Source organism: Tachypleus tridentatus, chromosome 1 (assembly GCF_004210375.1).
Source record: "Tachypleus tridentatus isolate NWPU-2018 chromosome 1, ASM421037v1, whole genome shotgun sequence".
Taxonomy (NCBI): domain Eukaryota; kingdom Metazoa; phylum Arthropoda; class Merostomata; order Xiphosura; family Limulidae; genus Tachypleus; species Tachypleus tridentatus.
In genome coordinates this window covers 44539621-44557492 of record NC_134825.1, presented here as the reverse complement: position 1 = coordinate 44557492, position 17872 = coordinate 44539621, and the positions used below count along the sequence as shown (strand labels likewise).

General features: G+C 32.8%; 1 protein-coding gene across 1 annotated transcript in view; it reads right to left on the bottom strand.

Annotated features, from left to right (window-relative positions):
• The window catches only part of LOC143247264 (synaptotagmin-10-like), a 59943-nt gene that overhangs the window by 17021 nt on the left and 25050 nt on the right, over window positions 1-17872 (bottom strand). Inside the window, exons 4-5 of the mRNA XM_076495018.1 lie at window positions 11640-11744; window positions 11102-11320 (exon numbers count right to left, since the gene is read on the bottom strand). Of these exons, the coding sequence (XP_076351133.1) occupies window positions 11102-11320; window positions 11640-11744 (324 nt within the window). The remainder of the gene's footprint in view (window positions 1-11101; window positions 11321-11639; window positions 11745-17872) is intronic.

Sequence of the window (17872 nt, the reverse complement as noted above, 5' to 3'; positions counted from 1 at the left end):
CTGTTATCCCTTCTAATACGGTTAGAGTAAATGAATAGGTTGTGTGATTTGTTTCTTTTTGAATTTCGCGCAAAGCTATACGAGAAATATCTGCGCTAGCAGTCCTTAATATAGTAGTATAAGACTAGAGGGAAGGCAGCTAGTTATTACCACCCACCGCCAACTCTTAAGCTACGCTTTCAATAACGAATAGTGGGATTGGCCGTAGTATTATAACGCCCCGTAACATTATAACGCCCTCATGGCTGAAAGGGCGAGCATATTTGGTGCGACGGTGATTCGAACCCGCGACTCTCAGATTACGAGTAGAGTGCCTTAACCACCTGACCATGCCGGGCCGGTAGTGGAATTCATCATCACAATGTAACTGATTGTTTAAAAAGAAGATATCTGTAAACAGCCGCCACAGCAATATATATTACCCTAGACAATAAAACACAAAAAAAAGTTTATTCTCAAACGACATTATTTTAGCATCAATCCACTTATATAAAAGCACGGCAAATTATCTTATACAATTCTAAAGGTTTTTCTGAACAAGAGGGGATCATCAATACCCGTAGCACTTGAAATTCTTTTAGACAAGACTTGAGTAAATTAATCTTAATTTATGATACCTTTGGTTCTTTATTCTATTTTAGTAGCTTCTGTATATTTTAGCGCACAAGCAATACCAAGCGTGGGACCCGCGTACCTTATTCAATTTTATTACTCATCAGGATCTTTACCAGGGTTGGAATAAATTAATCTATGATATCTTAGGTCTCGTAGAGTATACCAATCGAAAAGGTTTGACCTCCAGAGTTCAAAACTGTAATTAGATCTCAAATCAGTCAAGAGAAAGCGGAGTGGTTTTACTTAATAAATAAAAAAGAAACACAAGTTTCCTGGATTGTTTTTATGAAAGTTTCTTTGTTGAATCGTTTTTAGTTCATTTTTTTACATTTATCGGATGACTGTTCTCAAAATAATCATCTTGGGAACAAAATCTGTTTAAGCGTTCAACAGAAAAACACTCATTTAGGATGTTCTTACAGATTAACTTAAAATAGTTAAATAAAAAGAGAGAGAACCAACAGCGGCCTCAAGTTTATTATGACGTACGGTACTTAGGAATGCTTACAGCGTTACAAGTTATTATAGGTAGTCATGAATACTCGCTTATGACCCTCAATGGCACAGCGGTATGTCTGCAGCTTTACAACGCTAGAAACCGAGTTTCGATACCAGTCGTGAGCAAAGCAGAGATAGTCCATTGTGTAGCTTTGTCTTTAACTTCAAACAAGTAAATACTTATATTGAGCGGTATTTATCAAATTAATTCGTACATTGTACTTATTCCTGTATTATAATATGTATATTACAAAACATTTGAAAAAACAATTTTGGAAAGAGAAACAAAATTCAAGATGATTTTAAACATAAGCAGCGAGTTGCAGAATGATAAGAACTAAACAAACAGTTAATCTTTGTTATTGACTCTCAGCTTCTGATTGTAAGTATCGCTGTTTAATTAATTAGACCCTGAATGCACATAGTATTTTTCGTTTGTTTTATCCTTATTGTGTATTTGACGGCACTAAAGCTTTCCATTCTGATTTTTCAAATGCCACGTGCAGTCCAAGTCACGAGAGTCTGAGCAGAAACGTCGCCCACTCTCATTAAAATTCAACGGAAACGTTCATGGATGTATGTAGGTGGTAAAGACACTCAACTGTAAGAATTAGAAATGTTTGCTATTTTATAGAGCTGGAAACAGAAACTATAGTACATTCTACAATGCGTTTATTTCTTAGGATTTCTTTGTGCAAAAGTAATTGCCTTATCTTAAACAAACAGCTTAAAAATTATAAACTGTTTTTCGAGTATATCACGCCGAAGAATAAAATCTTTCGAGTGTACTTATTTGATCAAATACGAACCTTAACTAAAATAGTTCGTGTTTTTTGTTAATAGAATGAACAAATGTGTTTTGCGGAAACAATTAAAGATTGCGTTTGATCTAAGTGTTAAACATTTAACGAAAGAGTAACAATGTTCAAGCTAAAATGTTAAAAGACAAAAACAGATATGTAACAAGGTCAGTTTTATATATATCAACCTCAATAAATTATTATAATTTATCATTATCATTGATCCATTTGAGTTTTTAATCATTGATTTATTATCAATAATAAGTAATTATTAATAATAACAGATAAAAAAAACTAAAAATTATGTGTTTAAACTACCGGAAGATGTGTAAAAATATCAGTTTATAAACGAAAAAGAGAGAAACAAGTGAAAGACGTAAACTGTTTTCGTATATTCGCGCAAAGATATTCAAGGCGATCTGTGCTGGCCACCCCTAGTTTTAAACCAATAAACTAATGGGAAGGCAGCTAGTCAGAAGCAGTCAACGTCAACTCTTGGGCATTTCTTATCTGTCTGGCAGAATAGTAGGACTTTATTGTCATCTTTGAGAAGCACTATTGATTTTCTTGTTTTTAGTGGGTGACAGTTAGTGAACACTTGACCCAAAGACCAGGCATTCTAGTCACAGCTTGGACTAGATATGTAACAAGTAGGAACTTATGTATTCATAAGAAAGGAATATATATGACCTTTATCCTATATTTGCAGTGAATCTTGATCTTTACTGAAGACGAAGTAAACTTTGTATTTAAGAAAATACTAAAGACAAACAACATGTACTGTTTCTTTACAATGTACACAAAGGCGGAACTACAACTGATAGTATTAACGCAACACTAATGTATTTCATTTTATATCCTCCTTTGCTATTTTCCTGAGTTTAGATTCTTCTAGCCTACATTAAAACATGCAAACACATTCAACCTTTATAAGTATCTGCACCTTATTCCAATGTTCTTTTAACTGATGAATTTTTTATATTGAATAGTTCACTAACTGGTCTTTCGGAACAGAAGGTTAAGACAAAACTATTTGATTTGTACATTCATAACTCAGCTTAATTTTGTCGCTGACAATAATGTAATATAACTTAAAAGTAAGAGGGCCCCCTCTAGTACAGCGGTATGTCTCCGGATTTACAACATTAACATCAGGGATTCGATTCCCTTTGATGGGCTCAGCAGATAGCCTGATGTGGCTTTGCTATAAGAAAAAAACACACACATAAAAATAAGAGATCGTATTATTTCTATTGAACGTTACAAAGGATGCTTGAAAAAATGACACTCCTTTGTTTTCCACCTTTTAATCCTTTAGTTTAAAATAAGGTTAAAAATCACGTGAGATTTCACTGGCTAATTCGCGCAACGCAAACATAAAAATAAAGGTTAAGAGTTCACGTGCAACCCCTAGCAACCTATGAATAGCTCAATGGCAATGTTAATGCCATTTTACACATAACTGTCATTGGAATCCATTTCAGGATTAATGTAATTTTGTGACGTATGAAAGAACTTCCTCTAGCCAAGTTGATGCTAGCAATTAAGGGTTCCGTTTGTACTGCCTCGACTAAAACCTGTTCTCACAAGGCACTTAACATTTGTTATCGCGAAAGTTTTGGCCATCTTCTTGATACCCGGCATAGTTTTGTTCACACACACACACACATAAATATAACAGTCTCTAGTATGTTTATGTAACTACTTCGCAGAATGTAAACGGAGCTTCATCAAAATTAGTATAGAGGTTCATTAAGTCCATGCAGGGGTAAATACAAATTTTCAGTTTTTACATTTTGCGTTTTACAGTTTACGTAAATTTGGATCTACACCAAATTTGATATGGAAGTTCCTTAAGCCCATGAAGAGACGCATACAAATTTTATCTTTACGGTTTTCATGGGCGTTTTTGCGTTTCTTACTACTTTTTAGTCTCCTGTTAATGGATCTTCTCCAAATTTCACAAGAAAGTTTGCTGGATTTATACGGAGATACATGTAAAAAAAATGAAGTTTCACATTTTGTGTTTTGCAGTTGTTTATGGGAGTTTCTGCATATATATTTTTTTTTTTACAATTACATATAAAGGAAACAACTATTCATGTCCAAAGATAACGTTTCATTAATCATGAACTTACACCTAGGGGACGGGCACTTCAACTAATATATATAAAATAGAAGTTTAAAACCAATAAAACGCAACATCTTCCAACACGTTATTGGAAACGCAGACACTTTCCTAGTGTCGGGTCAAGGACTGGAGACTGATGTGTGTGTGTATGTGACTATCACAGAAGATGCTCCTTGCAGACTAGGGAAAGTCTGTGTAACTTCTACGTATGTATTTGAAATTCTCAAGTGAATTGTTTCGTATTTATTTAATTTTTCTGGGAGAGAAGTTTTAGCCGCAGCAAACACACATACACACATAAAAAACAAGAATAATACACACACACATATATATATGTAATTGTCATATAATGTTTTAAATAATTTTGGCCAGCGATATCCAGAAAAAGTTAAATGTGCATGTTTTGTTTATATTCAGTTAACGCCATCAAATTATTCCTTCTGGTTTATTTATAAAGGAGAATGATGGGCTCTGAATCAGTTTCGGTACATATTTCATGAGGTAAGTACTTTTTGTAATTTTAGTGATTTTTGTAAAAAACAAAACAAAAAACACATGTGTTAGTGTTACTGTAACAAGCCAAAGCAAACCAGTCTGAGTCGCAAAGTTATCGTAACACAAGGACACTGGTCATAAGCATAGATAGCACTGTTATATTGAATCAGAATCGATTCTTTATTGTTGATGTTATTATAACAAAAACGGACATTGAATCCATCAATGTTGTATGAATTGCAACCGATCTCTGTTGTTAATGTTATTATAACAAAAACTTTATTGTAACTGAAACTAGTCTTAAACGTATCACTGTTATGTGAAACCTTAAGCCGTCTTTATTGAAACACTATTACAATAAACCAAACCTCTAATAAAAAGCAAATTTATCTTTGATGTGACATTATTACACTATACAATATTGTAATTTGTTGTAACAGTGAATATATAGTGTTATGTTGTACTGAATACAATAAAATCGAGATTAACTTCATAACATAAAGGGAAAGGTATTATTACAGAACACTATGTTTGTTTGTTGCTGTTAAGCGCAAAATTACAAAAAAATATGCTATTTATGCTCTAACAATATGGATAACGAAACCTTACACCTGAGCTTCTGCATATTTGATAATATTTTTGTCACATTTGGAACGGAGTTATTGCAACAATACTTCAATAATAATTTGGGATTTTGACTTACAGCAACAATCTAAATAACCAGTTAAGAATGGTTATCGCTAGGAATGTGACTTCTAGAGACGATAATAATAAATCTTACTTCTTGACACATTTGTTTAAAAAATTCCCGTAAATTTATATATAAAAGAGCTTTCTGCGTGAAGCCTTTCCCAATTACAAACTGATAAACAAAATGGAAGACAGATAGCATCTACTTAACAACTCTTAGGTTATTATTGCATCGAGGAATGCGATTTCACCGTTACTTTTGCGGCGCATATATCTTTTTTTTTTATGCGAGAAGGGTTGTAGTAGCTGGACTCGAACAACGGAAACTAAGGTCTATTGTCTGGTAAGCTAATCACTGGGGCACCCTTGGCCCACTAAAGTATTATGAGTGAAACTGTTAAAGTAACTGTGAATTTACCTTTCCATATTTGGTAAGGAATGCATTTTTGTTTACGTATATTAGGGTAATCATTTTCCAAATTTCTAGGCCAAATGATTAAGACGCTTGACTCGTTTGAATCCTCGTCCCACCAAACATGCTCGTCCTATCAGCCGTGAGGACGTAATTATGTGACAGTCAATTCTACTGTTCGTTAGTAAAAGAGTAGCCAAAGAGTTGGTGGTGGAAGGTGATGGCTAGCTGCTTTCCTTCTTGCCTTACACTGCTAATTTAGGGACGGCTAGCGCAGATAACCTTCAAGTAGCTTTGCGCGAATTTCAAAAAACGAACAAACTAAATTTCTATGCAGTTTATACATATAGTTCATAGTTTATGGTAAGATTTTATAATAAATGCTAACCTACTCGGTCTTAATTGTACGTTTTTGTGAGAAATGCCAAGCTACTTGAAGGTTATTGTATTTTTTTGTACGAACTGAAAACTTGAATTCTTTTGTAAGCTTTTGTAAGAACAATAACCAACTTGATCTTTATTATAAGTATTTGAAAGAAATGCTAAGCAATTTGCTTTTTACTGTAAGTTTCTGTAAGAATACTGAACAACTTGAACTTGATAGTGAGTTTTGTGTGAAATACTGAGCAACTCGATCTTTATTGTAAATGTTTGTAAAAATATTATCCAACTTGATCTTTATTGTAAATGTTTGTGAAATACTATGAAACTTGATCTTTATTGTAAATGTTTGTAAAAATACTATGCATCTTGAACTTCATTGTAAATGTTTGTAAAAACATTATGCAACTTGATCTTTATTGTAAATGTTTGACTGACTGCACCTGTCTGATAGTAACAACGTCTCTCGCTTAGCTGCTTTTATAAGAATCATACGAGTTTCTTGAAGTTTCAACAGTGTTCTAGTGCGTTTTTGTAAAACAAATGTTGTTTCTTACTCTTAAGAATCTACAAATTTCGAGAACAGGCAGGATTTGCGCAATATAGCGTCAAGAGCATACGTCACATGCAAAAAAGAAAAATATACTGAAACAAGCGCAGATATTAATATAAACGTATAACAGTAAATCCGTTACAAACATTATTTGTATTTTATGCTAATAACTCCAATCAAAATACATTTATTAAAATTTTCTTGACATAAAAATCAATATTTAATGTACTCGCTGGAAGAAGTAAGTTTGTAACCGGCGTAAGGCAAACAAGGAAAAGACAGCGTTGGCTGAGGCGAGGGAGACGATATCAACTCAGAATACCATTACTATTTGAAGTAGTAATACATAACGTATATAACATAATAAATACAAAACTCATCCAAAATAAATTATAATACGTAACATGTTGAACTAATAATACGTAACACGTTGAACTACTTTGCACGAAACACAAAATTATTTCATAAATTAAATAGGTCAATCAATGAAAGTTTATTTCCTCAGTTGTTTTTATATTTTATGCAAGTGGGCTAATAAAAATATCCCATCGACTTAATATTAAAATATAATATTTGAAATGTAGCTATTAAAAACAGAAGACTTCTGTTCTGAAAATACATTTCTAGTTGAAAATTGAATCAAGATCGCCAGTAGTATAATCGTGTCGAAGAAATAACAGTCACGCTTGAAAAAAAGAAAAGAAATATACTAAAGGCATAGAGACACAAATATACTTGGCCTAACGATGTTATTTAAGACATAGAGACACAGATAAACTGTGCCGAACGATAACTTGTTTCCAAGGAGGACAGAGACAGAAATACAATGGATCAGAAAAGAGAATTATGTGAATTGATGAAACTGTATATACATGTATCAAACATTAAGAACTTGTGTCGTGAATGACTAAGATAAAAAGAAATCGATTGTCATTTGACTATTTTGCTGTCCATTCTTGTATACATACTTAACAATTACATTCGAACTCCAGATTGAAACGAAATAAAACAATAGAATTTATTTATTAACTAACGATGCACGTAAAGCAACGTAAAAAAAAACGTGATCGTAAAACTATGCTAATTGGAAATCAGATCTTCACAGAACACGAGAAGTTTCCCTTGAACACGCTTATCAAGTGTTCTCTTGGAGATAGTGAAATAAATGGTCAGCTGATCAGTACGACGATACTAGACCGCTAAGAGCTATGACGACTTCTAACAACAGTAAGAATTAATGTTGTCAACGTATAGTATCGACGATACAGTAAAAGTTAATGTATAGAACGTCTATTATCGATAATACAATAACGATTAAGGATGTTAACGTCTAGTGTCTATGATACAGTAATAATTAATATTATCAGCTTCTAGTATCATCGATGATACAATAAGATTTAAAGTGGTCGACGTCTAATGTTTACGATACAGTAATAATTAATTTTGTCAACATCTAGTTTCGATGTTATAATAATAATTGAGGTCGTCAACGTCTAATGTCCATGATACAATAAGAATTAAGGTTGTCAATGTCTAGTAAGAATGATACACTAAGCGTCAAATATTTGCCTTCAATAAAGAACGATAAATTAAGATTACTTGTTTCAGCAGATGCTATAATTTTCTAGCACGTCTGTACAAAACTTTTACAGACTTGTGCGGTGTTAATTTTCAAGATTTTATTGTAAACATGAGACTATTGTCTATACTCTAATGTAAGACAACCTGTATATTACATATGTTCTATTTAACTACAATAATATACATATATATATGTTTAATAGACATATTACTAAAGCATGAGAAATCAGAATTCAGAAGAACGAAAGTGTAGTAATACATTTCGAGGTATTAGATCTTTTTATAATACTTTCAATTACCAAGAAAAAGAAGAGAAAAATGAGCTCACACAAATACAGAAATGTATATAAATCTGAATATATGCTCTTAAATATACAAAGCTGAAGGTGTAGATATGCTAGCGCTTCCTGAGACATTTAGACATACGTTATGAGTATTAAAGTGTACATAGCGTTGAGCACTTCTTACTTAGATATGCGTTCTTACGACTGTGTAATATCTAGGCTAAACATTTTTGCACACTTTATCTTAATTAAATGGCCTGCTTCATTTATATTGATCACAGCTATATAATTTCGCCTGAATAGTTAGATGAAAAAACAATACAGTATTGTTATTCGCCGAATCATTTTTCAAATTAAAGAGTACATCACCTTAAAGTAGGGAAGATTTCGATGACAGCATCAATATAAACAAGCTAGACTGGTGTGGGGGAGGATTGGTTGGCAGGGCAATTTACATATATATATCATGTTGACAGCATATAACCAAAAACTGTTCACTGGGGAAAAAACTGGGGAAGAGAAAGATACGATGTTTAGCTCACTTGTATGGCATAAGCTCTCAAATGAGGAGGGCCACCAAAGGGTTCCTAATAGTGGTGAATAGCCCCAGAGGTGTTTTTGTGAAATTCTGAATGCTAGAAATCCATCTACGAATCACAATATGTGGCTCTAGCGGATTGGTGATTTTGTGGGATTCCTATAAATCACTTTCGGGTAGAAGAATGTTTTAGGTTAAGCCTACGTTACCTCCATGGTCGACTCGTGGAATAACCAGAAAACTGTGCTCAAATTAAATGCACGATAAGTTATCAACACTACCTTTGCATACTTAACTATGAGATCAATAACCAATGTTAGCTCTCTGAGCCTAAAAAGTTTTTCTTGTGTCATTTTAATTATTATTCTAAAATGTTTAGTCCAGGCTTCAGTTAGGCCTAGCCCGTGTCTACTGTAAGGTGCCTTTAGATCTAAGCCTATATAGCCTAGCCTAATAAAATCTCACCATTGATTAAGACGTATTCCTGTGCTCTGACTGAGAGTCCCTACTGAAATGTTTACAGGCAAATATAACAAATTAATACTTAAGTTTATTCTTATAAAGTTTTTGCCCAAGAGTTATTCTCTTGTTTGCTGTTTCATCAGTCTTACAATCGTTAATTTCATAACAAAAAAGAACTTTTCTAAGACAAAATATGTTGTGCAATCGGTAAGCTGGTCGAACTATTCAAATTCCTTGCTAAGTAGGCTTCAACTAGTCATCTGAGCTAGCTGCGTATAGTAATCCCGCCAATAATGTTGGAAGTGATGGTGTGTAGTCAAAGTGTGCTATGATTACATAGTGCCACCTAATATTAAGCGGACGAAAAGCAATAACGTTTCTTAAAATAACGCAAAGTGCCAAGTAGCTAATTTGAAATTTCGTTCAAATCTATGTAACACGTAGGATTTCTAGACTAATACAAAATAATTCTAATCGTAGACACCAAAATCTAAAAATCTTGCCTTAGGCTTAACAGTAGTTACGTCATTAATAAATGCTGCCTTTATTCGATAGATAACTTTGTGTACGCTTTTTGATTTAGTTTTGTTAAAGTTAAACTTTATACTTTATACTATCAATAAAAAGCTTACAATATTATCCTATGATCTAAAGTGAGACCTTTTAAAATTATTTGATGCGTTTTTAATATACTGTTATAGAAAATGTCTATTGAGATATATTTACATACAACCATTATTTACTAACGTTGAAATTAAGTGCACAGGCATGTGTATTCAGATATATTTTCAGAGCAGAGAAAAACTGTATTATTATAAGGAACGATAGCTGTAATAGAGCAGGTCTCCATAACAATAGTGAAGCATATAGTACTGTTTAATTTGATGAACTAAGCAAGAATGATTTATATAAAGAGGCGGGTCTCCCTAACAATAGTGAGCGTATAGGTGTGTTCATGCACTGTAATTATATATTAACAGACTACTCATGGAAACAGGTCTGCGTCACAATACGAAAGCCATAATGAGTTTTAGATTAAGAGGCTATCTTACTTTAATAACCTACATCAAAAATAAGTTGACAATATACCGTATTTTCCGGTTAATAAGCCGAATCGCCGAATAAGCCGAGGCCAATTTTCAGCTCTGAAAATGAGGGTTTTTGCTTATTACCGCCCAATAAGCCGAAGCCATTTTTAAGAAGTGACAAGTTTCTTCAAAATGATTTCTTAGTCTCGTTTTAGCGTCAGCATGCATGTTGTGTGTGATCATTGGCGTTCTGTAGTAAAGCAAAACGTGTCGTATTGAGACAGAGATGGAATCAATATGTCATTCGTTATTGGCTCCTCTCACTGTAATTAGGTAACCAATGAAATTCCAGAAACAACGTTTCACTGTAGTCTTAACGTGCTTTGCTGATGGGACAAAATTACCGCCTATGGTAATTTTCAAAAGAAAAACATTTCCTAAGAAGAAGAAATTTCCGAAAGGAGTGATCGGCCAATAAGCCGACCCCCAAAAATCAAGTCCAAAATTTAGGGCCAGAAATTCGGTTTATTAGGCGGAAAATACGGTACACCATAACACCATGGATTAATAATGGTATTTAAATTACGAAAATATATTATCATAACATAGGATATAACTAAATAAGAAACTTACCTGAGGAGCACACATTATATCCATGATATATTCCATTTCGTACGTTACATCACCTACTTCTGCCAGTGACTTTACAAGCACTTGACCAATTAAATCGTGTTTAGAGAATCTGTCAAAATCGTATACGGAAAACTGTAACATACGAGATTTCAGCTGGTCGTAACTGACTCCAAATACAAACGTTTCGTTGAAGACTGGGTTCAGGTTCTTCACGTGGACCTACGAAGAATGAAGCAATATTTATAAAATAGAGAGATACAGTTGTCTGATAAAATAAAATACGATATTCTTAATGCTATTTCCTTTCCAACTTATTGGCATGTTGTATACTTCTGGACCAAAAAATTATAAATCCACTTACTGAAATATTAATTAGTATCAGCACTAGTTTATATTTGCAGTAAGTTACTCGTTATCGAAAGAAAATGACAAGGAACAACATTGTTTCAATTGAACAGATTAATTTTACTCCAGATGAGTCTAACCCATGAATGGATTAAAAACAGACAGTTAATTTAAATAAGTGAAACATACGAACCCTAGTCTGGAATTTCTTTTTACGGTCAGGGAGAAGATAAATCTTTACGTAGGGGTCGGAGGATCCAGTGAGGTCCTTCACTGGGAGGTCTCGAGCTTGAAGTACCTGAAAGTTGAAATGTACTGCTGAAAAATAAAGTTAACACATTAATTTAGAACAGAATGAGTTAGTCATTAGGAGTACAGGGAAAGAACTTGTTAAGATAACCTTGGTAGTGATATGAACAGCAAGCAGATAAAGCCGTATTATAACATATAAATAGTAAACAAAATAATATACAAATATATAGTAAAATATATGACATCTTTCAGTATCCGTCTTAAAAACAAAAATAAAAAAGTAAACCTTTCAATAAAACCTGTCAAAACTTTATTTGTGAATTAAAAAATAGAGAGAGTAAACCAACAGTAAACTTATCAAAAGAGTACGAGAAATCGACGAATTGAATAAGACAGAGTGGAAAGGAATGTGGTATCAATCACAACTGAAAATCTATCATTATGAGTTATTTTTAAAGTTGAATACAGGACGGAGCCTACATAAGCATTTCTGACGCTAAACAATCTAGTTGTGTAAGGGTGCTGTCTCAGCTAAATGTCCATAGCTAGCTTATTTTACTTTATTTCTATTCTATGACATCCCACATTCTTACTTATTTAGTTATGCAACTTTATTATAATCAAACAACTCGTTCGTTTTCTGAGCTTTACTGCTCATTATTTTAAAATAAATGATAATTTGTAGTATAACAAATAATAAGAAATAGCGGGAAGTACAATTTTAGAAAAACGAGATGAAATGTGCTTTATATGTTTATAATGTGTCTCCAGTGAGCTAGCAGCAAGCTCACTGACTTAGCAACGAAAAATGTGGGGTTCGATTACCCACAGTAGACAGAGCACAGACAGCTTATAAGAAATTGTAATTTTGCACTGAGACAGATGAAGAAGCTTAGAATGATGTCACGATTATTGCCAATCCATTTTTATTGTCACTTTTATATAACAATGGTGTAACTTCTTTAAGACATTCCTTTAACCAAATCTTTTAACGACGACACGTAAATACATATGTTAATATAGGGGCCAAACTAGAGCCCATTACTAAGTCCCTCTATTTGATCATGTACTTTTGCTTTTAACGAAAATGCCATCCTTACTGATAAGGAAAGACTAACGTTTCGACTTTCCTAGGCCATCTCCAGGTTAAGATGACCAAGGAAGTCGAAGCGTTATTCTATCCTTATCAGTAAGTGTTAATACCCATACCAGCCGTTTTGAGATACATTTTTATTTCAAGTGGGTTCCTCGTCATCAAGAAATTGCCATTCGTTAGCTTCTATTTCACATAGTTTAATAAATACTTATTTAGGTAAACCATTAAAATTACTTTCGTTATTTCGAAATCACGTTTACACAAAATTCAGAGGTATATTAGTAAGTGACGATCTCACAAAAAAGATAACAATTACAACACCATGATAAAAACTGTGTTTCAAAGCATATTCATTACATACAGATTCCTTTACATTTGCTTTAAAAAATGCTAGTTTACGGTTATAACATCTGATGTTAAATATGATAGGTCTCATAGGAACTTTTATATATTCCTGGTAATGCATACAAAATACCAACATGTGAATTATTCCTTTAATAAGACTTAGTTATTATAATATTCTTGTTTTTCCAGCCTCTACCGGTGGCAGCGGTATGTTTCCGCACTTGAAACGCTAGGAAGTGGGCTTCGATACCTGTGTTGGGCAGAGCACAGATATCCCATTGTGTAGCTTTATGCTGAATTATAAACAAACAAACAAGCTTAATTTCTTTGTGCCTGTATTTCTGGCAAATTAATATTCCATGGCTTAGGGTTGGAATTGTAAACATATAAACCATTTTAACATTGTATGTGTACATATATTATCAAAATTTGTCTGTGCTGTTGGACTAATCGCACAATCCATAGGATCCTTTATAAACTCAAATCCAAGAGAATAATCACAAGATTCAATATTTTTAAGATTAAGAGCAAATCTTAATTCCTGAAAGAATACTTTCTTTTCTATATAATTTAAAAGTATAAGTTTAATATCATAGGAATTTCCTGTCAGTCTTATTTCCAACAGTTTTTTTTATTTTCTATAATTTCATTCATCAAGAAGAAAAGGCCTGCAGATGTAATTATATTCTTTAATTGTAGCTTTCTCCCATCCAGAAGTTTTTCTAATTTTGTAACATTTCTTCCTTTATGTTTAAATTCAACTTCCTCAACCTTATTTTGGTTTCCTTATATTTCTTCAACTGTTTTAATCGATAGGTGGCATCCTTAAAGTTTAAGAATTTTGGTATTAATTAATGTACTTTACATTCATTCAAAAGCTTTAAACTTAATCTATATTTATTTAAGTTAACATAAATTTGTTATTTTGACATTTATGAAATCTGCTTACTACCTCTCTCTCATAGCTACGACATTGGATGACATTTATTACAAACTAGTGTTTTTGGAAATCTTAAGTTGGATAAGTTTGTTTTTTAGAGCAAAGCCACATTGGGCTATCTATTGTGTTCATCGAGGGAAATAGAACCATAAATTTTAGCATTTTAAGTATGTAAATTTACAACTGTCCCACACTGGGGTCGAACTGTATAATAATTAAATAATAATTGTGTAATAATAAATATTAATTAATTAATAAACCTTCAATTTAAAGATGACATAACCAGATGGAATTCACATTTCTGGTTTAAAACACCTTTATAGTTATGACTATATTCTATAGACGTGACATACTATTATACAGTTTTTGGTATTTACTTCCAAGATAAAGATTAATATATTATTCCCCATCTTTCAGTTTTGATTTATAATTTAGAGTGGAAGAACAAGGTTGCCAAATGGTCCGTTCCCGGTGCACTATATAAAAAAATATACCAATTAGAATTATGAAAAAAGCGTAAGTAGAACATGGAACTATCATTAAACCATTCGTCAGAATAAGAAACTATTTTATGTTGAAAGACAAAACAGGAAAACCAGACTGCTCTAGAGTCATGTATACATATAAATGCTCCGAATTTTATATAGTACGTATTTATTTCAGAGCAAAGCCTCATTGGGCTATCTGTTGTTTTCAACGTATAGACTCGCACTTGCGATCTTAGCAGAGTATGTTCGTAAACTAATCGTTGCCGCACCAGGAGATTATAGCATACATATATAATCTAGTACAAAAAGAGTGGCGGATAGAGTAAAGGGTTTTAGTTTATCGAGGTATGTGAAAGTATTAAACATTTTAAAATAATGTGGTAGTTTGTAATAACAATCCTGTTACTACTGAGCAGTTTCAAGTTACAAACCTGCAGAAAAATGGTTTATTATTACGAATTGAAGAGGCAATGGCTATTACAAATGCAATTGGTCGCTGAACAGCCAAAAATTAGTGTAATAAACTACTTATTTTAAATTATTGTAATAGATCTCCTATATGTCTTGTGTGGGATATATTTTTAGCTGATAAAAGATTTTTTATTTCATTTTGGTATTCATTTATTGAATGGTGTGAATTGGGAAATTTATCTGACGAGTATAGATGCTAACGTTATAAAGTTATGGTCAATCCCATTATTCGTTGGTAAAAGAGTAGCTTAATAATAGGCGGTGGGTAGTGATAACTAACTGCCTTCCTTCTAGTCTTGCAATGCTAAATTGGGGATGGCCAGTGCAGACAGACATTCCTTGTGTGGCTTTACGCAAAATCGAGTAAAACAAACAATATATTGGAAAGTTAGAATCTAAAACTTGATATATAATTTTAGCTTTTATGATTTATTTTTGATGGGTAGGTGAATAATAAAAATACAGATGTTAGTAGTTGTAATAGGATGGATAACTAGAAAAAAAGTCTTTTTGCACTTCCCGGTTATTACCGCTTTAATGCTTTATATTTCTTCCAAAACTATACCTCATACTTGTTTAATTCAATCAATATTAAACTCCAGTTCTCAGACAATTATTCAAAGTGATCTCAATTTTAAAAAGAAACATGAAGATTTTAACGGCAGAGCAAATAAAGATTGCATTACACTTCTGCCTTTATAAATGTTAATAAACTGTTAATTCTTAATCATGCTCATATCCACACTCACTTCAATGGTTCACGACAGTAAACTCTGCTTCACAAATCTTTAACTCAAATCTAGTGTGTTCTTAAAAATACCGGAAATGACGATAACCACATTTTTTCCCAGCAGTATCTAAACAGTATCTTTAATAGTTTTTTCATCCTGGTCTGCATAATATCTAATTTTTATGATATGGGATGGAAATTACGTCTCAATGAATTATATAACCATTCATCTAATATACAGTCTTCCGTGAAGCGATCTTGGGATTTAGACGACTAATCCATTGAAATATAACACGTAATATTTGAAACAGTAGAAACTACAATGCATTGTGAAACCATTAGACACAATATAAACATCTGATAACTAATACTGGATTTACCACTCTACTCCATGAACAGAGCCCGTGTACTCTATTAGCCTATCTATTTATATATATCTGCTACCTTTCGATTAAAACACTAATAGCAACACTAAAAAGTCTCCCGGTGGGACAGTAGTAAGTTTTAAAAATTGCATTTTTAAAATCAGGAGTTCGATTTGCAGATAGAAAATGTGGTTTTGTTATAAAACACACACAAAAGAATAACAAATCCACATAAAAGCGAACACAGTTCAGTAAATTGAGAACTTTAAGACGGTATCCTCACTATCCTAGCATAAATTTAAATCTATATGCAGAAATATAACAAAAAAAACGTTTTAAACGTGGCCTTTGAATACAAACGAACAAATATTCTCTTAGGTTGTATGAAATGGTTTATCATAATTATAATTATAATTGCAGACGCCGTTTTCTTATATTAAAAAAAAGCCTTTGACTTTATTTGGCATAATGGAATCAATTAAACTCAGACTTTGTAACATTCCACCCAAATTTCTTCGATGGGTCTCAAGTTTTCTTACAAACCACGTTGCCAAATCCTGGATTAACAACACTCAATGAAACTCCATTTCCTTTAATGACATAGTTTCATAAGTATCGGTATTATGCCATTTCATTTACATAATATACATTAACGATGCAATAACCTCATTTCCATCCCTCACCCCCTACTGCTTATCGTTATGCTGGTAACATAGCAGTAAGGAACATATCCCACGACCAACAGAGTTTAAGACTTATGTGGTATATATAGTACCTTATTATGCGCTATCTCCCACATCTTAGTTAATAACTACTTTTTCAAAATTATTTTTTTATTTCAATTAGCATGCAAATACTCGCTCATTTAAGCAACTGAACTTTCTCCTTTCCTGATGCACACGAGACGCGAGTTCTCTAATTGACAATTAGCCCACGTTTTCTTACACACAAGATAGCTCATTATCTTTTCAAACATATGTTTATAGGTTTTGTTGACGAATCGAATAATTGCTAGGAACTATCACTTCCATGTACTGAAACTGCAGTATGCAGGTTGACTCGTGTAGAAATTTGACTTTATTGAAGTTATTGCGTTTTTCTTATAAATATATATAAAGCACAAAGTTTCGTGTATCTGTCTGTTTGTACATTATATAACTATTTCTGGGACGCTGGACCAATCACAACCAAATCTAGCGTAATGATACTTTGGAACCAGAGGTATGCTAATGGGGGTTCACAACTATTTCCACCCCCACTCCCATTATTTTTCTTATTGAGTATTTATTACCTTTAACGTAAATTGACGTTAACTACATTCACAGATAGAGTAACTTCCTTACACAAAAACACACACACACACACATACACGTACATGTATATATATATATATATTAAATATTCTGTAAAACAACACACACAATGTTGGAAAGGGTGCACAACGTCTTATATGATATATATCAGAGTGTGCGATAGTAATACAGTGAAAAAACGGCCAACGCTGTTACAATAATACATAAACTCAGCTGAAGATTTTACTTCAATGGCCACCGTGGAGTTGATATAACAGTCATTTCTTGAGTTACACCTACTTACAACTTTGAACGATGACCTTTCAACTTTGATTTGTAAGACTCTTCTGTGGTAGTGACCGTCAGTTAATTAATTACGTGAAATACTGTGGAAGTACAGAGTTGGGTGTTAAAAGCAGGTAACAGAAAGCACCCATAAGGCCACTA